General features: G+C 39.2%; 2 protein-coding genes across 2 annotated transcripts; one reads left to right on the forward strand and one right to left on the reverse strand.

Annotated features, from left to right (window-relative positions):
* The first annotated feature begins 2151 nt into the window (after positions 1–2151).
* Positions 2152–11260, forward strand: phc1 (polyhomeotic homolog 1). The gene is made up of 14 exons (XM_023282792.3): positions 2152–2284; positions 3226–3349; positions 3469–3579; positions 3666–3731; positions 3810–3953; positions 4571–4732; positions 5562–6263; positions 6420–6552; positions 6666–6832; positions 6911–6974; positions 7551–7638; positions 8438–8612; positions 8946–9180; positions 10587–11260. The coding sequence occupies exons 2-14, from the start codon at positions 3230–3232 to the stop codon at positions 10736–10738; spliced, it is 2319 nt and encodes a 772-aa protein (XP_023138560.1). The 5' UTR covers positions 2152–2284; positions 3226–3229; the 3' UTR covers positions 10739–11260.
* Positions 11253–24019, reverse strand: styk1b (serine/threonine/tyrosine kinase 1b). Its single transcript, XM_023282793.3, has 10 exons — positions 23118–24019; positions 21243–21298; positions 19786–19956; positions 18330–18680; positions 17299–17480; positions 14603–14677; positions 13889–14097; positions 13759–13799; positions 12158–12254; positions 11253–12079 (listed from the first exon to the last, which is right to left on the reverse strand). The coding sequence occupies exons 2-10, from the start codon at positions 21295–21297 to the stop codon at positions 11887–11889; spliced, it is 1374 nt and encodes a 457-aa protein (XP_023138561.2). The 5' UTR covers position 21298; positions 23118–24019; the 3' UTR covers positions 11253–11886.
* Between the last annotated feature and the right edge of the window lie 283 nt (positions 24020–24302).

Raw genomic sequence — 24302 nt, forward strand, 5'->3', positions numbered from 1 at the left:
GTGCTTATTTTTTCTGAGATATTCTAAAGAGTAAATAATTCATGTTCTCCTACACTAAAAATAAATGTTTTTTAAACAGTTTTCAACTAATTTCTTAAGCAATTTTCCTTTATTCTAGAGAGTTCTCTGTTAATTTGTTGTCTTCTGATGTTTAACTACAAAATTACACTATTTTAACATTATTTAAACAATAAAAAAATATATTTATATGCTGTCTTTTGATAAACTCTGGCTTCTCTCTCACTTCAAACATCATAAACTTGCTTTTAAATCAATAATATGAAGCTTCAGAGTCACTGAGGTCAGAAGGTCGTTTATTTATCTTCTAATCTGCGGGACTGTGGAGCTCTGAGCTGTTAACTGATGGAAGCACTGTGTGACAGCGCCACCTCATGGTTCTGGTCCGTCATTGGTCCAAGCAGGACAACATTATTAAAGGTTTATATTTACAGTGAATTATTATCAAATCAGCTGGTTTCTCCTGGCTGGAAATGACAGAAACAAAGAGTAAGAAGTCATGCTGGAGATTTATTAAAGAAGAAGAAGACAAAGAAGCCTAAGAAGGAGGAGGAGGAAGAGGAGAAAAAGAACAAAACTCATTGATGAATTTTAATAATTTTTACATTTTTCCGACTATAAAACTGGTTCCTCGTCCTTGTCAGGTATCAGAGTCTTCATCTCCTCCATCAGTCCACCAGTAGTTCTAGTGTCTAACAGTGTTTCTGCAGGTCTCCACTAGATATTTGGTTCCTCCAAGTGTCCATCTCCAGCTCTTTGAAGGCTTCCAAATAGCTCAAATTCAACATTAACGTGTAAAAGAAACCTGCTGGTCAGATAAAAACTCACTCTGATGTATGATTCACCGCATGTTGAACCACACTAGAGCTCTGTAAAACAGATGTTTGAGAGCTTTAAGTAAACACCAGGAGCAGAACAAAAGCCTGAGGAGGATTTATTTGACCTACAAACAGATTCAGAGGAAGAACACGCCCTTCCAGACGTGTCAGGACTCAACAGCTGCACATGTTGTCTCGAACATGTAAAGACAAAACTGGATATACAACAGTCTGAGTGAAGGAGGAGGAGAAGGAGGAGAAGAAAAGGGAGAAGGAGAAGAAGACAAAGAAGACGAAGACAAAGACAACGAAGAAGATGAAGAAGAAGAGCAGACACACAAAACCTACATATTTAATGTTTTTCTTTTTATTGTCATTTATTTGGTGTTTTTATTCTCTTGTTCAAATTTTATTCTCACAAATAAATTACAGTTAATTTCTTTGCAATTGTTTCATCTCGTTATTTAAAAATAATTCACCATCTCTGATGCTTTGACGACATTCTTCACCTGATATTCACGTCAATAAAACACTTTAAATTAAACTGAGAAATCCATTTATAGGTTGATTTTTATAGATTTTATTCATTTTACTTTATTTACTTTTATATTTCGAGAAATTGACAATAAAAATCTTCTATTCTATTCTAATCTATTCTAGAACACTTCTTGCGCTGAACAATTCTTGAGTTTTTTTCCCATTATGTATAGCTTGTTGTATTTTTTATTATTAGTTTTTTAAATTTATTTTTGCATCTGTTTTGTTGGGTTTTGTTTGTAATGTTTTGTGTTTGTTCGTTTTCTGTTCTGTCTCGTTTTTGTCATTCGTGTCTCTTTTTTGTTTGTCATTTGTGTCTCGTTTTTGTCATTCGTGTCTCTTTTTTGTTTGTCATTTGTGTCTCGTTTTTGTCATTTGTGTCTCGTTTTTGTCATTTGTGCCTCGTTTTTTGTCATTTTGTGCCTCATATTTGTCATTTTCTCAGTTTTGTCATTTTGTGTCTCATCTTGTATTTAAATTGTGCCTTGTTTTGTCATTTTGTGTCTCGTTTTTGTCACTTTGTGTCTAGATTTTGTCGTTTTCTGTCTTGTTTTTGTCGTTTTGTGTCCTATTTTGTCATTTTGTGTATCGGTTTTGTCGTTTTCTGTCTCTGTCTGCTGTTTTGTTCATTTGTTGTATTTTTGTTTTTGGTTGTGTATATTTGTCTTGTTGTTTATGCGTTTTTAATAAACTCAGACGTTGTGCTCCCCTCTCCCTCCAGCAGGGGGCGGGATCACACCAGCCGCCGTGACGCTAAAAACAGGCGCAGAAGAAGAAGGGAGGCGGTAAGGGGCGGGGTCTGGTTGGAGGTAAAAACAGATTCTGTTGCTTCGGTACTTTTTAAATCTTCATTCCGCGGTTCTGAGCGGAATAAAAACTGGACCTGTAGCTTCGGACGGACAGAAGAGAAGGTAAAAACCGAAAACACGGCGAAGCTTCACCCGCTGACAGCAGCTAAACTCAGCTAATGGCTAATTCTGCTGCAGAAAGCTGCGAGCATGCTAACTGTTAGCTGCAGCTTTTCTACTGACTGAGTCGTTAAATGTTCGTGATAAACTAACATATCCGCTGCTTTTATTCACTCTGACCGCTGTTTCCTCTTTGTTAAGGACGTTTTTACTCAGTTTAATGTGTCGGACTGCTGCTAGGTTAGCCAGCTAGCTCTGATCCATTGTAGTTAGCCTTCGCTGGGGGGATTTTCAACTTTTCCTCCATGTTGTTCTTTCTCATCCATCATGTTAACAGCTGCTCTGCTCAAAGAAAACAGCAGAAAATACCAGAAAGCTGGAGACAGTTTGGTTTTTACTGCACAGACAAAGTGTTAATGTTGGTTTAAGTAAGTTAAAGTTGTTCACAGCTGATCTCTGGGGGCCAAACTGCTCATTTTCTGCGCTCAGTCCTGTAATTTACTGGGTCAATATAAACTTTTGAAGCGTGTATTTGTGGTTGTTTTGTGTTTGTTTGTGGTTGTTTAGTCTATTTGTGGTTGTTTTGTGTTTATTTGTCGTTGTTTTGTGTCTATTTGTGATTGTTTTGTGTCTATTTGTGGCTGTTTAGTGTCTCTGTGTGGTTACGTCTCGTTTTTGTCATTTTCTGTCTCGTTTTTGTCGTTCTTCTGTGTCGTTTTTTAACGAGACTCATGACAGTGGAGTGGAGTAGGTGCTGGTAGAAAAGCGCCAGTTGTTATCCCTGAGAAGGCCTACCACCATAGTATGGTCTGCAAACTCTATCAAGGTGTTGGAGGAGTGGGTCCAGTGAGAAGAGGGTAGATAGAAGACAGAAAGTCTTGATGCTGCTCAGTCAGTCTGTCTCAACTACATTTGATGAGTGACTTTTTTTTTGTTTTGAGCAGAAACATGGATGGAGGTGAAGAACAAAACACAGGCAGCACCACTAACGGAACTCCTCAGACCAGCGGGAACTCTCGTCCACCTCAGATAGCGCACATGTCTCTGTATGAGAGACAAGCTGTACAGGTGAGTGTGTGTGCAGAAGGTAAAGCTGTGATGACCAGGTGGTGAAAGTCATAAACTGCAAGTGATATGTAAATAACAAGCCCTGAATGATCCTTAAAGCGCTGTGTGTGTTTGTTCAGGCCCTTCAAGCCCTTCAGAGGCAGCCGCAGGCAGCTCAGTACTTCCAGCATCTGATGCTGCAGCAGCAGATCAACAACGCACAACTCCACAACCTGGCCGCTGTGCAACAGGTAACCAGGAATACAACAAGAACTCAGAGTCAACATGTTAAACAGAAGCATCACAACCTGTTCTGTTCATTATCTCCTGAATCCAGGCCACTCTCGCCGCCAGTCGCCAGTCCAGCACTCCCAGTAACAGCATGCCCCAAGTGGCCACCACCGTACGTTTCATTATTTTCTCGTTAATCTAGCTTTTAAAAGTGTCAGATCAGTTTTAAACAGAATCCTGTTCCTGTCAGGTGAACATCAGCACCACGTCAGCAGGAGGAACTATGAGCAGCCCTCGCCCTCACGGTCCGGCTACGTCTGCTACGACCACCGCTCTGAATCAGTCGGTGCTGCTGGGAGGAAACTCTGCAGGGCAGGGACCCATGTTTCTCAGGGTGAGTTAGAAAGTACTGTCCATTTTGAGGTAATAATCCATTAAATGCCTGTATGTTGGGCTTGTTTATCGCAGATTTTTGTGAATTGTGTTTTCTGTTATTCATAACGAAACATTTGCATCCTACAGTTCCTCTAAATGAGATGAAGTTGCTCTGCATTAGTTAAAGTTGATAATATCATTTAACGTTACTCTGTATTAAAGTTGCTCTACATTAGTTAAATTTGCTCTATATTAATTAAAGTTGCTCTACATTAGTTAAAGTTGCTCTATATTATTTAAAATTGCTCTATATTATCTTTATTGAAAAAAATGCTTTTCTTTCAAAAATAAGGACATTTCTATGTGATTCTAAACATTTGAACGGTATTTTATTCAGAAAAGAGACCAGAAAATAATCTCATCTAAGAAGCTGAAGTCAGAGAATTTCGACTTTTTCTTTAAGCAAAAAAAATACTCAAACCAATTATTTTATGAAAAAATTTGCTGATTAATTTATCATTGCAGTTCTAATGTAAGCTAAACTCCATCAACAGAAAGTCCAAGTGAAGTTTTCTAAAGAGGACCATAATCTATTTTAAAAATCATTAAATGTTCTTTCTCTGCTGTTCTCTCCAGGCTCTCAGGGCTCCTCTCGCCTCTCAGCTCATCTTCATGCCCGGTGGAACGGCAACGGCTACCGTGGCAACGGTTGCTCAGACTCAGCCACAGCAACAGCAACAGCAGCAGCAACACGAGGGAGCTTCTACCACCACAGGAGCCCAGTCTGACAACGACCAGGTCAGAGTTCTGCTACCTGAAAGTGATATAGAGACTCTGGACTCCAAGAAGTTTTTGTCATCTTGTGTCTCGATTTTGTCATTTCCTTTCTCAATTTTGTCATTTTGTGTCTAGTTTTTGTCATCTTGTGTCTCGATTTTGTCATTTCCTTTCTCAATTTTGTCATTTTGTGTCTTGGTTTTGTCGTTTTGTGTCTAGTTTGTAATTTTCTGTGTCAGTTATGACATTTTGTGTCATGATTTGATCATTTCGTGTCTCATTTTTGTCATTTTGTGTCTTGTTTTTGTCATTTTGTGTCTCGTTTTTGTCATTTTGTGTCTCATTTTTGACATTTTGTCTTTTGTCATTTTGTGTCTCATTTTTGTCGTTTTGTGTCTTGTTTTGTTGTTTTGTGTCTTGTTTTTGTTGTTTCCCGTCTCAATTTATTATTTTCTGTCTAGTTTTTGTTGTTTTCTGTCTCATTTATGCTATTTTATGTCTCTTTGTGACAGTTGTGTCTCTCTGTTGTGTCCTCATCCTGTAGATGGTTTTCTATCTCCAGACTTTTCCTCTCTCCTCTGCTCATCATCAGTAGAAAGATGTTTCTCCATGCTGAATGTATCTCCAACAACCTGCTCCTCTGTTCACTGTTTCTGAGCCATGCTGACTTTATTTATTGATCCTGTACTAGCGTTAACGTGAACACTAGTATTAGCGTTAGCATTAGCATTAACAACATTGATATAGTAAAACTCTTTTTGTCAACAAAACACTCAGATTTTAGTCCCTGACGTTATGTTTTCAAGCCAAAAACTGAAGACATTTTCTCACCATGACTTCCTCCTCTCAGGTCCAGAACCTGGCTCTCCACTGTGCTTCCACTCCTAAAGCTGTAGCCGTGAAGTCGGAGCTTCCAGAGAGGAAGGACGGTTTTCCGGTCGGCCAGCAGCAGAGCTTCCCTCAGACGGCTCAGCAGCAGCAGGTCCAGCCTCAGCAGATGTCCAAACCCAGCTTCCCCCAGCAGACCAGCTCCAGCCCCCTGGCCGTGAAGACCGTGACTCCTGCCGCCTCGGTAGCTCCGTCCTCCTCCTCCTCCACGGCTCTGCCCCTCTCCCAGCTCCTCCTGTCCTCCTCCACCGCCCCCGTCATCCTGGTGCCCACCTCCAGCGTGCCCACCTCCACCCAGGGCTACCCCATTGGCTCGGTGACGCCCAAAGCCAACGTCAACACTCAGACCCTGGTGGTCCAGCCGCTGCAGCAGACCAGCGCCAACGTGGACAAAGGTCCGGTCCCCATCCAGCCCAAGACGGCTCAGGGACACCGGCTACCCGTGCAGCTGCCCCCCCGACACCCTCCCCCCATCCTCCCCGCCCCTCCCAGTAACAGCCAGGTGACCTCCGGGGGCCACGGCGCTCCTCACATCCCGGTGCAGCTGGTGGGAGCCAGGCAGGGCTTAGCCGGCAGCGCTCAGGCTGTAGCTCTGGCTCTGGGTCGGGCCAGCAGCAGCAGCCAGGACGGTCCGTCTGGAGGTCCAGTCAACAACACTGCTGTGGTAAGACTGAAGGATGTGATGCTTTAGGACAGACCTTTATACGCTACCAAACAAGTTAAAGTTGCTCTGCAGTAGTCAAAGTTGCTCTAAATGAGTTAAAGTTGCTCTAAGTGAGTTAAAGTTGCTCTAAGTGAGTTGTAATAAATGTGTTGTCAGACGAAGCCTACTGTTGGTTCTCTGAAGAGAAAGTCTGACTGCGATGCACCGAATGAGATGATGGAACCTTCAGAGTCTGCAGCCATGAAGGATTCTGCTCCTCCTTTATCTCCGGCACCAACCAAGGACTCAGGTTTGTGTTAAACAAGTGTCCAACCAACACGTACTTATTGTAATATGAATATAACTGCGTCCATCACACCATGAATCTCCTTTAACTCCAGATGTCTGTTCTTCCGTCCTCAGCTCCTCCGGTAGAAGCTGCCTTCTCGTCTCCTCCCACCCTCTCGCTGCCTCTCCCTCTGTCCAGAGTCGGAGAAAAAGCTCCGGTTCCTCAGGCGGTGGTCAAACCTCAGGTTCTCACTCACCTCATCGAGGGCTTCGTGATCCAGGAGGGAGCCGAGCCTTTCCCCGTGAGTCCCTGTAACGCCGTTACCTGTAGCTGAACTCCTTACAGGTGAACACATTCTCACCTGTGTCCCATTCAACAGGTCGCTGGACTCCTCAAAGACAGAGACTTTGCTCTGGTGGGCCGAACAGAGAACGGACCTCCCTGTAAGTTCTGCTGCCAAAAATACTCTTACATGACCAAAACCAGTCGAAAAATGACTTGAAATTGGTCCACAATGACTATATATTTGTCTATATTCTCCATGCATTCTGACGTAAACACCTTCAATTGATTTGGTTTCTCTGAGTTAATGTTGAAGATGTTGGATCCTACGACTCAAAAATGGTCCCAAATGACCAAAACCTGTTAAAAATGACTTGAAATTGGTCCACAATGACTTGAATCTTGTGTAAATAGAGTTGAAACTTGTTCAAAATGCATCAGACATGATTAGAAAGTCATCTAAAATGACCCTAAATGATAAACTGAGGCATAATATTGTTGAATTTCCACTTCTTTTTCTGAAGAAATTAGTTTGTTCATAATGTTTTGCAAAGAGACGGTTCATTACATGTGAGTATTTCTAGAACGTGGTGGGTTTTTTTGCACTATAACAAAGGAAAACATTGGTTATTTCTTGTTTATTATGCTGTGATTTTACTGGTCTGAATGTGGAACGTGATCTAAACTGACTGTGACTCCCCTGATTGATCCAAAGTGTCGTTTTCTTGTTGAATCAGTGTTGAAGTGTGAGTACTGTGGAAGCCTCGCTCCTGCCAGCCAGTTCAGAGGATCCAAGAGGTTCTGCTCCAACACCTGTGCTAAGAGGTACTGTGTCCAACCCTGACCTGTACAGAGCAGAGCTTCAGGAGGCAGGACAGACGTTCCTGTCTTTATGTCGTCTTCTTGTGTTTAGTTTTGTGTCTTTACAGTCATTTTGTGTTCATTTTGAATCTTTCTCGTTATGTTGTGTTTCTCTATGGTGATTTTTTTGCCTCTGTGTTCTTCTTGTTTCTCGTTTTGTTTATTTTGTGTCCCTGCAGTGATTTTGTGTGTTTCATGGATGTTATGTGTGTTTTTGTGGTTGTTTAGTTCCTCTTTGTGGTCATTTCGTGTCTCGTATTTGTTTTGTGTCTCTTTCAGGTTGTTGTCTCTTTTTGTTTTATTTTGTGTCTTTTTGTGTCTCTTTGTGGCTGCTGTTTATTTTTATTTATTTTGAGTCTATCTGTGGTTTTGCGTATCTTTTTGTTTATTTGGTTTCTCTTTGTGGTCGTCGTTTGTCTCTTTTTGTTCATTTTGTGTCTTTTTCTGGTTTTTGTCTCTGTGTTTATTTTGAGTCTTTCTGTGGTTGTTTTGTGTCTCTTTTTGTTTATTTTGTGGCCATTGTTTGTGTCTTTTTGTTTATTTTTGTGTGTCTTTCCCTGTATCGTGACTTCACGTGGTCTCATGACGACATCGAGGTCCAAACACCACAAACAGTCCCTGAAGTTTTTCAAAAATAAAACGAGAGTAAGATAATAATCCAGGAACTCTGATATGTTTAAATGCTGGTAAAATCTCAGAGGTGAACAGATGAGAGTGTGAGATGCATCTTTAATGAACGCTGACTGAACGTTTGACCGTCCAGGTACAATGTGAGCTGCAGTCAGCACTTTAAGAGCAGCAGAGGAAGAGCTGCAGGTCAGACGGCAGCAGCAGCTCCAGCTCCATCAGAGACTTCAGCCAGAAGAAGAGGTTCATCACGCAGGAGCAGCTCCAACATCTCCTCCAGCAAGATGTCCAGCAAGCATCTACCTGTCAAGGTGAGCGCCGTGGACGATTCAGCTGACAAATACGGTCACATCAGGGGCTGGATGGACGAATCCATCGGCTGTTTGGACTCAAAAATAATGAAAAATGTGGATCAGAGGTTCCTCAAATGTCCCAAGGTCTTCAGTTTATCATCACAGAGGAAAGAAAACCAAAAAAAATTCACATTTAAGGAGCTGAAATCACAGAATTGTTTGTTGTATTTTGTGCTTTTTTTTTTTTTAAATTTTTTTTTATTTTTTTATTATTATTATTATTATTATTATTATTATTATTATTATTATTATTTAGTATTTTGTGCTTTTAATCTTGTGTTTGTGCTGCAGTGTCACTCTGAGTCCAGTCGCTCTGAGGACGCGTCCAGCGACGGTGAGGAAGAGGAGGACGACTCTCCTTCGCTGTCCCCCAGCTCGTCTCACTCCTGCAGGGCCGACCTCAGCGCCCCTCAGTCCGACAGCTCGGCCCCAGGGAGCCTCCCACCAGAGGGCGCCAACTTCCTGTCAGCGACGCCGGCCCAGTGGAGCGTAGAAGAAGTCTGCAGGTTCATCTCCTCGCTGCAAGGTGGGCGATCATAGACGACGTTAGGTTACAGACTGGAATATGTTTTTATAAAATCATTTATTCCATACAGATAAATACTGATCATTGCTCATCACCTGCTTTTATTAAATATGAGCAGAAAATGGTTTAATATGAATTTCTATTAATATTTTTGTTCAAACAATGAAAAACTCACATGAATACAACTATCAGAGGATATCAACACAAATAAACACATTAAAACGACAACAAAAGCACTCGGAGAGCAGTACTGCTTAGTCGTAACGCAAAACAACCACAATGAGACACAAAATGACACAAATGTGGTGCAAAATGACCAAAAAAAAGAGTCAAAACCGCCTCAAACAAAAATTAAACAACCAAAACCAGACACGAAACAAGGAAAAAGAGACACAAAACAACAATATGGAGAGAAATGATGACAAAGACCAGACAAAACTGTCACAAAGAGACATGAAACCACACAAACAAGACACTAAATGACTGCAAGGACAGACAAAATTACACAAAAAATACCACAAGAAGGCACAAAATGTCTTTGCCAAATGACCACAAAGACACACAAGCAAAAAGACAATTTTTGTTTGAGGCGGTTTTGTCCCTTTTTTTTGGTCATTTTGCACCACTTTTGTGTCTTTTTGTGTATGTCTGTCATTTAGTTTTTGTTTTATTGTGTTTTGTGTGACGCTTTTCTTGTTTAGTGTTATTTTCTGTCTGGTTTTGGTTGTTTTATTTTTTTGTTTGAGACAGTTTTATGTCTTTTTGTGGTCATTTTGTGTCTCTACTTTCATTTACTGTCTTTTTGCAGTAGTTTTGTCTGTCTTTGTGGTCGTTTGACATTATTTTGCAGCCATTTTGTGCCTTCTTGTGGTATTTTTTGTGTAATTTTGTTTGTCTTCGCAGTCATTTAGTGTGTTGTTTGTGTGGTTTCATGTCTCTTCGTGACAGTTTTGTCTGGTCTTTGTCATCATTTATCTCCATATTGTTGTTTTGTGTCTCTTTTTTCTTGTTTCGTGTCTGGTTTTGGTTGTTAAATTTGTGTTAGAGGCTGTTTTGTCACTTTTTCTGTCATTTTGCACCACATTTGTGTCCTTTTGTGTCTCATTTTGGTTGGTTTACATTTTTCTTGTCATTTTGTGCCTGATTTCGTGTCTCTTTTGAACAGTTTTGTCTCTTTTCAGTCATTTTGTCTGGTCTATGTCCTGTTTTGTGTTCCTTCTGTCATTTTGTGTTTGTTTTATTTGTATTTTGTGTCATTTTCTGTCCGATTTGGGTTGTTTTTATTTGTGTTGGAGACAGTTTTGTCTCTTTTCGTGGTCGTTTTGTGTCTCTAAACCTCAGGCTTTGTTTCAGACTTGTCAGTTATGGTCCTGATTGTGTCTCGTTGCATTTCTTGTTGCCTCCAGGCTGCGAGGAGCTGGCTGCACAGTTCCTGTCGCAGGAGATCGACGGCCAGGCTCTGCTGCTGCTGCGAGAGGACCATCTGATCTCCACCATGAACATCAAGCTGGGACCTGCTCTGAAGATCTGCGCCTCCATCAACAGCCTGCGGGAGTGAAGCTGAGGGACGGTTTTCATCGACACTGGGACTCTGAAGCAGCCTGAGGTCCTGGAGGACGGTCAGGTTAGATGTTTACTGTCAGGACTCTGAATGTGCACAAGTTCCATCCTGTAACGTGTGAGAACAGACTGGAGCTCCTCGCTGGTTTATCGGTGCTACGTCGGTTCCTCCAGATCAGGAACTTTGCCTTCTTGCTGTTCTTCAAACGGTGCTTTAACTTTAGCGTCGACGTGGAGGTTCGGTCCGTTTCGTTTCTTCTTTTAGTCGTGTTTTTTTCAGGAGAACAGGACTCTCTCTCCACCTGGTGTTTTCTTTAGTTCCTTTAGCAGCTGTTGAAGTTTAGTTTTGTATGGTTTTACCATTTTCTACTACAATCAGAATTATTTTTCCATGGATACAGGATAGTTTTAGTAGCTTTAATCAACCTAACTACCTGAAAATAGGTATTCCTCATGGTTGGCTTGGTAAGGGCTCTGTACATGTATGCAGTACTACCAATAAATAATACCTGTTACTGCAGGAGTGTGGAAATACTTTATTTACAGTTAAGTTTCTTTCTCTTGAATTGATTTCTCCCTCATTCAGAACTAATGAATCATACAAACGTATGATTAAAAACATAAATTCCACCCGTCAGATGCTGTAAACCTTCATATATTAACAGGATTTCTGTACATTGGTCAGATTTACACATTTCAAAGTCTATTGATGCAAAATTACTGGAGCTGCAACGATTAATCGACCAATCAGATGGTTGGTTTTTGCTTAGGTCACTTCATTAATCATTGCAGTTTGTTGGAGGTCAAAGTTCTTGAACCAAAAAGCTGCAAAACTGGAGACTAAAACCAACAGATGTTTGGTATTTCATATTTAGAGATGGTTAAACAGTGTTGTCCTGATCTCAAACGATTACTCTGGAAAATAATCAACAATTATGAAGACAGTTTTTTATCTTGTCAAGTTCAAGAAATATAAAAAATAATTATTAACACAGACGCACAGATGAGACTAAAAGTTAGGATTCCCAGAGTTACCTTAGTTAACAAGCAGTTTTTTCCTGATGTGTGAATGTCAAGGAGAACAAACATGAAACGTCTCCGTTCCCGGTGGAACAGTTAAAGTGTTCTAACAGTTTATTGGTGTGATCAGAAGACGGTGTAGCTGTTGGTTTCTCCGTATCCGGCCTCCTGCAGATACTGCTCGATGTTCACCGGCCCGCCGGCCTTCAGGACTTTATCCGAGGCGCTCTTCTCTCCAGACGCCAGCTTCCTGCTGACTTCAGCCAGCGTGGGTCGGTCCTGGTCCTTCCACTGGCAGCAGCCCTTAATGATGGTGTTTCTGAGGAGGAACCAGAAACTTTTAGAGTCGGTTTATTAAACAGGAGAAGCTCTGATCTGCTTCCGTTCGGACTCTTACAGTGCGTTGGAGCAGTTGGGCGGTTTCTTCAGAGTTTTTCCTCGTTGGTGAAACTGTAGAAGTTCATTGACGGAAATCTCTGCAAACGGAGCTTCACCTGGAGACAGAAATTTAAAAAAAAAATAGAAAGAGAAGTTTATCATGTACACTTAAGCCCAAAAGTATTCATACCCCAGTGAAAGCAAGACAGGAAGCCGTAGGATGTTCAAACAAACTATTCTCTCCAAGGGTCTAAAGTGTTTAATATTGTTGTCTATGTTTCTGAGTTTTTGTTTTTTTAACCAGTTTTCTGACTGTAAAAGCCGATTGCTTATCACATTTCAGTCATTTTCAAGTCAACGCAAGACTTGCCATGGCAAAGACCAAAGAGCTCAGTGAGGACTTGACATTGTAAACACCAAAAAGGAAGGAAAAGGGTACAAAAAAACTGCCAAACAATTTCAGGTGCCAGTGGCAACAGTGCAAAGTATCATCAAGAAGTACCAAAAATTTCAAACACCTCAAAGGACGAAGTTGGAAGTCAGCAGTGTCACCTTGGGTTGCCAGAAAGATCAAGTGAGATGTTGACAACAATCCAAGGATTAAACCAAAGCTGTCCTGAAGGAACGGAGTGAAGTGGTGGGACTCTGTCAAGGCAGGTTCTGCACCAAAATGATCTCTATGGACCAAGAAAGACCTCCTGCTCCAACCAAAGCATGGAAAAGCTCATCTGACCTTCGCAAAGACATACCTAGAGGAAGATGAAAGCTTCTGGCCATCTCTTCTGTGATCAGATGAAACAAAAATGGAGCCACAGAACACAGTCCCTACTGTGAAGCATGGAGGTGGAAGCATCATGCTGTGGGGCTGCTTTTCTGCAACTTGGTTGAAGTGGAAGGTATCATGAGGAAAGAGGAGTAAATCTAGATTCTGGAAGAAAACCTCAAGCAGGCAGCAGAGAACCTGAACCTGGGAGAGTGTTGGATCTGTCAGCAGGACAATGATTTCAAATGTACTGACTTCATACAGACACGAAGCTCAGCATCAAAAAATGTGTCTTATAATAAAAAGCACGACCTTCATTAGTGGATCACTGGTACCAAAATAACCCAATGCTCCAAATTCCTTATGTATTATGGAACCAGTCAATTTAAAGTTTTTAATGGTATTGTTAGGATTTGTTTAGTATTTTAGCTGTGATTATGCTAAAAGAAATGACACTTGAAGACCTAATAGTGATTCTTAATGCAGTATTTCACAAATGCACTTTTCCACTGTATTAATGATTGAAAATTGAAAATCTGACAATTCCTCCTGTTTTTTTTTTTTTTTGTTGCTGATCAATTTGTCATTTTGATGATTTTCTAAAAAGAAAACATGCAAGTTATTTAGTCATTTGCCTTTGGTGTCTCTGGTTATTCTAAAGTTTAAAGTTAAACAGTGATGCAAAAACTCAGGTTAAAATCCAGAATAACTACAAATTAGTCGGGTTAATTGATTTTTCACAGTTTCTGCTACAACCAGGAACACTGAATTAAAGTCAGTGACAGTTAAATGAGCATCAGGTCGTCCTGGAGGAGCTTTTTCAACATTTCTGTTCTTTAATGTTAAAGTTTACTCACCTAAAGAAGCCATTTCATACAGCAGGATGCCGAAGGACCAGCTGGAGGAGAAACAAAAAGACAAACCATGTTCCAGTTAAAGCGAACATCTGATGGATCTTTAGAGCGTGGAGGTGCTGGAGGTCCTCACATGTCGCTGCTGTGGCTGGCCGGCTTCCTGACCAGCAGCTCTGGAGCTTGCCACTTCTTCACGCTGGGATCTTCTCTCTGGGCGGAGTCCTGGTTCCTCCTGCTGTAGACGCTGTGAAGCCCCCACAGCTTGGCCGTGAAGCCCTGGCTGACCAGAACACTGCGAGCTCGGAGGTTTCCGTGGAGCAGATCTTTGCCGTGGAGGAACTCCTGACGAGGAAATCAGAAACAAACGGAGACAAACCGGTTTAATGTGCAGGTAATTAAAAATGAAATCATATGTTCCAACATACAAATCAGGTTTTATCTTGTTTGAAATGTGCTAAGTTGCATAAATATTTAGAACAGAAATCTGACCTTTGGATAAATCGGCTTCAAAATTCTTTCTTGACTTTGGCAGATTTTGAGTCACGTTGGACATATTTTCAGTTACGCTGGACAATATTTTGAGTCATATTGGACATACCTTGGGTCATGTTTAACATACTTTGAGTCACGCTGGACAGATTTTGAGAAATAGATTATAGACAGAAATAGAACTTGAAGTGGAGATTTATGGATCAGAGGTGGAAGAAAAACTAATTTGTTGGAAACCAGAATTTATAAGTTTTAACTGATATATGAACGTGTCATCAGTGAGGTAAGGAAGACGAATGGTACAATGAATTTCAAAATAAAACAGATAAAGACAAACTGTAGTTATTAATCTACTAACCAGAGCAGAGGCCACCTGTTGGGCCATCGTAAATATCCGTCTCTCCGTCATTTCAGCCAGAGGATCTGTTCTTTCCTGGAAACACAAACACATTTCTGTAGATTTTCATTTGAGTACAAAAATAAGTAAAATATCTTTAATATTCCAGCAGCTGAGGCTTCAAAAACAGACTAACTGTAACTCTAATTATAGAAAATATCTTCATTTCAATCAAATTTATTGAAACTACATAACCAATGCTTTTTATAGTTCTCACTAATTGCACCTAATTTTAGATTTATATTTACAATTATTTAAGTGGAATTTACCAGTTTCAGCTATTGGGTAAGAAGGAAATACTTGTGAAATTACATAAAAATTTACATTTTAGCGATCTTTTTATGTATTTTTTGGAAAAAATTTTTTTGCTTACTCATAGTTTTCAACTTTTTTTTGCATCCATTCAGTTTATTTTTTTTATTTTAATGATAAAGACTGTTTTTTAAAAATACAGAGTAAAAAAATAAATAAAATAAGAAGGAAAAATGCTATAAAACAGACCTGCTTTTTGTATTTTATGCTAATTTCAGATTTTAGAAAGATAGGTTTTATTCCTTTTTCGCACACTGCATATGTTGCATAGTATATATTTTGCATGTTACACATTAAAAACACATTTTACTACTTTTAACCCTCCTGCTGTCCTCAATTACAGGCACCGAAAAATATTGTTTCTGTCAAGTCAAACTGGGAGAAGCTGAAACCTCATAGAAAGAAGAAGCTAAAGTCTGATAGAAAGAAGAAGCTGAAGTCTGATAGAAAGAAGAAGCTGAAACCTCATAGAAAGAAGAAGCTGAAACCTCATAGAAAGAAGAAGCTGAAACCTCATAGAAAGAAGAAGCTGAAGTCTGATAGAAAGAAGAAGCTAAAGTCTGATAGAAAGAAGAAGCTGAAATCTGATAGAAAGAAGAAGCTAAAGTCTGATAGAAAGAAGAAGCTGAAACCTCATAGAAAGAAGAAGCTGAAACCTCATAGAAAGAAGAAGCTGAAATCTGATAGAAAGAAGAAGCTGAAATCTGATAGAAAGAAGAAGCTGAAGTCTGATAGAAAGAAGAAGCATTCCACAGGTGCTCCACTCAGCTGGGGCGGAACCAATCTGCGGCTGCAGGTTTCCTACCTGCAGCATAAAAAGGGACACACGCAGCACTGAGGAGGAAGGAGAATGAATGAGCTCCTCAAACAAAGTGGCTGTGAGCGTGAGGATCTGCGGCAAACTGTGCAGGACTGCTTCATCTACAGAAATCCAGGTAGCAGCCGGTAAGAGCAGAACCATGAAAGATCTGGGAGACTGTTTAACCTGCAGAACGTGTTAGCATTAGCAGTAGCCACGGAGCGGCTGGTTGTTAACTTTCTGTCTGGATGCCAATAATTGCTGTGTTTGTAATTGCTCAATTGAAAATAAGATTGCAGGTTAATTGGTGCTTATTAGAGGTTTTCCAGCTAAGCTTAAAAACCAGTTAATTCATTCTGTTTGTAATGGTGGGTTGTACTATGCACTTTATTCTATTTGTTTATTTATTGAATCTGGAACGGAATGCACTTTAAAAGTCACTTCATGCACTTTAAGTAATTTTAAAAAATATGAATTAAAAAGTATAAAAATAGTTTAAAAAGTCTGATAGAAATGTTGAGTAAAGTTTGTTAAAATGTGATTAAAATCAACTCTTTAAAATGCAGGTAAATTCATGTGTGACATAGGATTTGTTGAAAATTGGTCATGCCATGGTTTGTTGCTTCAGTTATTTGATGTTGAGGTTAACAAACATAAATTGAGCAGCATTTACTAATGAGGTGAAATTGTACATGGGGAATGGCTGCTACTATCTGCTGAATGCAATATTGTGAACATTGTTCTTTTGTGTTTTGTTTAAAGGTTTTTCACCTAAATCTATCAACTAAACCTATCAACTAACCCTATCATCTAAGTTGCCATCGTTGTATTCCATGACCTTGCAATCATTGCAAAATAAAAGAGGAAGAAAAGAAAGCAACTGTCTGACTCATGAGTGGAGTCCAGCTCATAACCTGGGTAGATGAAACATCCTTTTTCAAGTGGGGAAACTGCACACAAACCCTCAAAAATCATCAATGATATTCACGCGTCATTGAAAGTGGGAGAACACTTGACAGTTTCCTTGTCTGAAAAAATCCAAAAATTCAGCAAAAAATTCCCCAAATTTCTGAAAATGTGCAAAATCTTCAGGAAGAAAATTCCAACAATTCCTTAAAAGTTTTATTTTAAAAAATTCCCAAAATTGGACAAGAAAATTCTTGTAAATATTTTCAAAAAATGAGTATAAATCTTACGAAAAAAATCCTAAAAATATCTAAAGTGATTCCATATATATCCGTAAAACTTCTAATATTTTCTTTAAGAACATTCACAGAAAAAAATTTTTGTGAATTTTCTTAAACATTTTTAACATTTTTTTTCCACCAAAAATGTTCAAAGATTTCCCAAAAATGTTGAAAATGTGGACATCAGAAGTTTCACTGAAAATATATTTTTTCCCACATTTTCAAACTTTAAAACGGGTCGATTTTGACCCACAGGACGACACGAGGGTTCGAACATTTTAGTCTTTGTGGAAATGTAAATACGTGTTTTGCTGACGTTGGCTGTATCTGATGATGATGATGATGGATGAAAGACCTACCTGTCTGCATCTCCACAGGAAGCTGAGCAGGTCTCTGTTCTCCAGCTCCTCCACCACGGTGACCAGCGGAGCTCGAAGCGATACGACGCCCAGGAGCTCCGGCAGGAAGGGATGAGGACCGAGCTGGGCCAGGAAGGAGGCGAAGCCCAGGAAGCTGTGTCTCTCTGAGGCATCGGCAGAGTCTGAGGAGGGAAAACCAGAAAGTCCAGGTGGATGTTTGGTGTCAACCTGACCAGGACTACCACAGTGGACGCATAGTCCTGACAGTGAAGTTCTACACAAGAACAAAGCGATAACCAGAATGTTCTAACTTACTCAGAATATGTACAAACTGACAGTGTTTATGTAACGTCACTAAAAACAAGAAAAAATGTCTAAAATTACTTAAACTTTGTCCAAAATGACAAACAAATTGTAAAAAATGGCCACATTTTTCAAAAATGGCTCCAGAAACAACTTGTAATGTATCCAAAGTGAGTCAAAGTGAGTTGTTTAAAATGACTGAAATTGATAAAAATGGCAAAAAATGTCTACGGTGACAAAAATTGACCAAAATGGCTTCAAATAGTCCAAAACCTATTAAAACATTTTCAAGTTTTCTCAATTGTACTGCTAATTTGTCCAAAATTTCAAGAAACTTGTCCAATATGTCTCGAAATTTGTGCAAAATGACTCAAAATCTGTCTAAAATAACTTGTAACTTGGTTAAAATGACTCAAAAAATGTGAAAACAATTTGTCCAATGTGATTCAAAACCTGTCTGTGACTCACAACATGTCCAACGTGACTCAATATGTCCAATATGACTCAAAATCTGTCTGTGACTCAGTATGTCCAACATGACTCAAAATAATGTCCAACGCGACTCAGTCCGTCTAGTATGACTCAGGTTTGTCTAAGATGACTCAAAATGATTCAAAATGACTTGAAATTTGTCCAAATGTACAAAAGAGGATTCTAAATATTTCCCCAGCTGCTTTGACCTCAGCAACTAAAACCCCCTCAGGACGAAGACCGGTAGACGTCCTCACCGTTCAGGACTCGCAGCACCACGTTCCTGTTCTCCATTCTGGCTCGGTACAGCGACACCGAGGAGTCGGACTTCAGCGAGAAGGCGGCCGGCAGCGGAGAGACCAGGTTGAAGGACTCGGGAAGCCGCTGGCGAGGAAGCTCTCTGGGCTGGACGATGGGGGTGAAGCTGGGGGTGAAGCTGGGGGTGAAGGGCTGCTGGGGGACAGGGCTGAGGGGGAGGACAGGTACCGGGAGGACAGGTGTGGACAGACGCTTGGACTGGTAGGTGTTGGGAGGGTGGAAGGTGGAGTAGGAGCTGAGGGCCTCCAGGGCGATGTTCTCATGGTCCAGAACGTTGATGCCAGGAGGAGCTGCAGACGGAGAGAAGAACGACTCTAATTACCCTCACAGTAATCAGATTACTCCAGACAGCAGAGTATTTATGTCAGATTACTATGTTACAAATTCAGGCTCCACAGCAGGAACTCATGAAACTAAAGACATGAGGTTCCAACTTTAGTTTTGATTTTGAGTCATTTTGGACAAATTTTGAGTGATTTGAGTCACTTTTGACAAATTTCAAGTCAATGTGAACACATTTCTAGTCTTTTTAAACAAATTTCTAGTTATTTTGGGCTAATTTCAAGTCAATATTGGACAAATTTCAAATCATTTTGGATAGACTTCTAGTCATTTTGGACACATTTCTAGTCATTTTAGACAAATTTCAAGTCCTATTGGACAAATTTTGAGCAATTTGAATCATTTTGGGCAAATTTGTAGTGACCTTTGACAAATTTCCAGTCACTTGACAAATTTAAGGCATTTTGGTCAAACTTCAAGTCATTTTAGACAAATTACTAGTCACTGTGGACAATTTCTAGTCATTTTGGACACATTTTGAGCAATTTGAGTCATTTTAGACCAATTTGTAGTCACCTTTGACAAACTTCAAGTAATTTTGGACAAATTTCTAGTCATTTGAGCAAATCTAGTCATATTGGACAGATTTCAAGTCATTTTAGAAAATTGTTGACACATTTTTAATACATTTTGAAGACAATAATTTTGTACACATTTTTAGTCTCTTTAACAAACCTTGAGTCATTTTGGACTAATTTTGAGTCAAACTAATTTTAATTGATGTTGGACATGTTTCTGGTCATTCGAGTCCAGTGAAACAAATTTGATAGAATTTTAGTGAATGTTGGAGTCATTTTGACCAAATGTAGACAAACGTTAAAGACATGTACAACAATTTTGGGTGATTTCTGAGTCATTCTAGTCAAATTTTCTGTTGCTTTGGAGCCTGAATTTTTAATATAGTCTTTCTAAAGTGTTGTTTTTTCAGTTTAGATGTGGATGGAGAAGATAAATCTTATAAACCATGCATTAAATGTTCATTTCAACTTGATTAAAATGGTTTAGGTGTGAGTTAAAGCACTCATTAAAGTCTATGGACCTCCAGGATCTCACCATCGATGCCTTGCAGAACTCTCCTGGGCGTGGACTTGGAGGCGTTGGGACGGATCCGGTCGACCTTCTCTGGACAGAATCGCAGCAGGAAGATGAAGACCAGCGTGAAGAGGAAGCTGGACAGCAGGAAGATGGGAACCACGATCACTTCCTGTTCATAGACCCGGATCTCTGCAGGACCACAAGGAGACCAGACAGTCAGCAGGTCTGAACACGGTAAGGAGACTCTGTTTGTTCAGAATGTTTGCTCAACAAACAACCTGTAAAGCTTAAATCCTGGAGCTCAGAGGAACCACAACAACAGGAAGAAGGAGAGAACTCAGGCAGGTAGAATGAAGGAAATCAGGAAATAAATGAGAATTTCATTGATTATTTATTTCACAGATTCATGTTTCCAAGTGACCACAGACGTCATCAACAAAATGGACATTTTCATTTCATTTTTGACCAATTTTCAATAAATTGGGGCAAGTTTACATCATTTTGCACAAATTGAGACATTTTGGAATAATTTTTTCTATTGTTTTGGACGTATTTTTGTCATTTTAGACAACATTTGAGTCATTCAGTCATGGACATTTCCATGTTTCCAGCCTCTACAGACCTTTTCTCTCTGCTCTGCTCATCATGAATAATAATAATAATAATAATAATAATAATAACTTTAATTTATAATGCACTTTACATACAGAATCTCAAAGTGCTACAATAGGCAATTTCTGGAGATCTTTGTGATTTTTGAACAGATTTTAGGTTGTTTGGGGTCATTTTTCAATAACTTTTGCACATATTTATGTAATTTTTGGAAAATTAAGTCATTTTGGAGGCTTTTTTTCAATCATTTCAGACAAGTTTGTGTCATTTTGGAAAAATTTTGAGTCACTTTGAACATGAATATTGTCATTTGTCTATTTTTTGTTGTTTTCTGTCCATTTGTGTTGTTTCTTGTCTCTTTGCGATGGTCTTCCCTCCTCATCCTGTAGATGTTTTTCTATCTCCATGTTTCCAGACTTTTCCTCTCTACTCTGCTCATCATCAGTAGAAAGATGTTTCACCATGATGAATGTATCTCCAACAACTTGCTCCTCTGTTCACTGTTTCTGAGCCATGCTGACTTTATTGTATTGAAGTTTTTATCATTTTGAACAAAGTTTGAGCCATTTTCAAGAAGTTTTTTGTCATTTTGGACACATTTCAGGTACATTATTGTCTCTTTTCTCTTATTTTTTGTTGTTTCTCATTTTGTGTCTCATTTTGGTCATTTTTGATTTAAAAAGCCGACAATTTTGTCAGTTTTTACCATTTCTGGTTGATTAATTGTGCTATTTTTGTGATTTTAAAAAGCTAACATGCCTGTCAAAGTGGATTTTTCAGGTTCAGGAGGTGAAGAGTTTCATGAATCTTGGATCTAGTTAAATGTCGGTCGAAGTGGTTTAAAGTTTCCTGATAAAACTCACCACAGATTGTGTCTCCATGCTGGCAGCGGAAATCTGCTTCTGATAACGAAGACATTCTGAAAGAGGAGATGAGGAGATGTTCAGCAGGTTTATAGCAATAATATATAATTATAGCCGTTTAATGATGAGTTCAGGGCGTTTTAAAGTCTTTGTTGTGGATGAATCAGTGATTAAAACCAGAAATCAAGCTGCACCCAAGCTCCTTCAGTGTCACAATCAGTTTTAATGTAACTCGACTCTGCAGGAAGACGAGCTGTAACTGAGACATCACAGGCTGGATCACTGTCTGAAGGTTTGCAGCTTTTCTTCCTGCTGCAGACGATTAGATAAACGGGTTAGCTGTTTCTCAGCAGTAGAAGCTAGATATTTAGCTGCTGTTACTGCTGACCAAGAGGACAAACTGACTGATGGAAAACAGTCCAAAGAATGAGTCTGATCCTGATAATGAGGTAGAGTGAGACATTCAATCAAGTCTGACAATGTGATAAAAATATGAAAAATAGAAGAGAGGACATAGCTTTGTTCTATACATTCTTTAGGAAAACTTTTTCATGATGTAAACAACAAAAATGAGACATACAATGACAAAAACAAGACACAAAATGCCCACAACTAGACGCAAAACAACAAAAATTAGACAGAAAACAACAAAAACAAGACAGAAAATGACAAAAACATCATCAACAGGGTTGTTGTGGGACATGTTCCATCCATAATAATGATTTAAAATACTTTGTTGATTTAAAAAAAAAAAAAAAAAATGTTCCCACTATTACGAGACATCAATGAAAAAAAATAAAACCAAAAAAAGGGAGATTTAAATGTGATTTTCACTGTTTTATTAGAGATTCAGTTTGGTCATCAGGGTGGGACAAGAGAAAAATGTGATTTTAGGAGGAACTCCAGACTTATTTGGTATTTTAAAGTATTTTCAAACATTCTTTTCTCCTAGTTTTTTTAGATTTGGTCTCAGGACAAGAACATTTACACAACAACTGCATGTTTTAGTGTTTGGATTATTTGATGTTTGATGAATATAAAATGTCCTGCTGAGACGGTTTGTCTCCTGTCTGTTGTTTTGTTTGTGTCTCTTTTTGACAGTTTTGTCTCGTCTTTGTCTCCCTTCGCTCGTTTTACGTGTCATGTTTCTAGTTTTGTGTCTGGTTTCGCTGATTTTGTGTCCTATTCCGATGTTTTGTGTCTAGTTTTTGCCAATTTGTGTCTCATTTCTGTCATTTTGTGTCCTGTTTTTGTCAGTTACTGTCTCGTTTTTGTCATTTTGTGTCTTATTGTGGTGTTTTGTGTCTCATATTTCTTATTTTCTGACTAATTTTGCTCATTTTGTGTCTAGTTGCGGTCATTTTGTGTCTTATTGTAGTGTTTTGTGTCTAGTTTCAGTCACTTTGTGTCTTATACACTATAAAAACATTCTTTTCTCCTAGTTTTTTTTAGATTTGGTCTCAGGACAAGAACATTTACACAACAACCGCATGTTTTAGTGTTTTCTACGTGGATTATTTGATGGAATGACCCACAGATAAACAGTCAGTCAGCAGTGCTTCTTGCTGGTTTTGTCCTGTTTTTTAATCTTTTATCTGTCTGAAGCAGTTTAACCAGAAAGCGTCTCTAACTGATCGTCTTTCTGCTGTCAGATGCTGCAGCGTCACCAGGAAACTCTCCGACCTCACGATCCTCCTCTGAACCAGTTCATCAGCATTTCTGAGACACATTGAAGCTGCTGTCGCTCTCCACGCCCTGAGGTCGAACACGGATGAACCACAGCAACTTTACCGGGTTGGAAACACCAAAAATAATCCCTAAAAGCTGCAGTTTCAAAGTAAGAGTCTGATTAATGAGAATAAAGAACAAACTCACCTGTAGTCGTCTCTCAGAAGCTCTTATCTCATGTTCCAGTCCTCACGTCTTCATCGTCTTGTTGTTTCTGTCAGACTCGGGGGATCGGCGTGCTACTGTTTGTCTACCTGCCGCCTTAGCTCCGCCCCTCTCACCTGCAGCGGTGATGCTCCGGCTGCTATCAGGTGTGCCGACCACATTTTTCTTTGTTCAGGAAACTGGTCCCGCGGCTCCTCAGCGGCTCTTTTGTTAAACGTGTTTTATTTTTCTGCTCCACAACTCGTCTGACGAGCTTCTGCTTCTCTGGAGGATCCAGTCGGTCGCTAATAATAAACCGACGCCCCTCCAGCTGCAGTAAACGCAGAGTTCAGCTCCAAATTATTCATCCTCAGGCCAAAATATTTACATTTATATCGAAATTAGATCTGATCAACTGCTTTCCTCTGGCTGAAAATGACGTAAAAAGTGACAAAGGACTGAGGATTATCTCATTTTATGTCTCGGTTTTGTCATTTTGTCTTGTTTTTGTTGTTTTGCGGTTCATATTTGTCATTTTGTGTCTTCTTTTTGATATTTTGGGTTTCATATTTTTCATTTTGTGTCTCGTATTTGTCATTTTGTGTCTTGTTTGGATGTTTTTCATCTATTTTTTTTGTAATTTTGGTCAATTTTTGTCAGTTTTTTCTTTCAAATAACGGCAAAAACATCTGTAAAAATAATACTTTTTTTCCTGATTTAAATGCAGTAAAAACAGTGAGATTTGATAGTTTTAAAAAAAAGGTTTAAAAAATTAGATTGTTGTTGTGAACATTATTTACAGTTTGGGCCTGTTTTTTGTGTATTTTTACAGTAGAATGACATTTTTGATGATTGAATACCCTAAAATAGCATTATTCTACTGTCAAGATAGATAAGAGAAGAAATTTGTATTTTTTTAAATACTTATTTTCTGTAATCAACAAAAACAGGAAAAAATTGTAAAAATTACAAAAATAATTAATTACCCATTTTCTATCCTTAATATGCATAAGGGTTCTTTCAAATAATATTAAAAAAATGGTAAAAATACTATTTTTTGCAAATTTGCAGTCAGTAAAAATAAGAATAACTGTAGCTGCTTTTACAGCCAAACTACACAAACATATTTAGTGTATTTAAGCCTAGAATAAGTTACAAAATAATCAAATATTACACCACAAAGCTGCA

Source organism: Amphiprion ocellaris, chromosome 9 (genome assembly GCF_022539595.1).
Source record: "Amphiprion ocellaris isolate individual 3 ecotype Okinawa chromosome 9, ASM2253959v1, whole genome shotgun sequence".
NCBI lineage: Eukaryota > Metazoa > Chordata > Actinopteri > Pomacentridae > Amphiprion > Amphiprion ocellaris.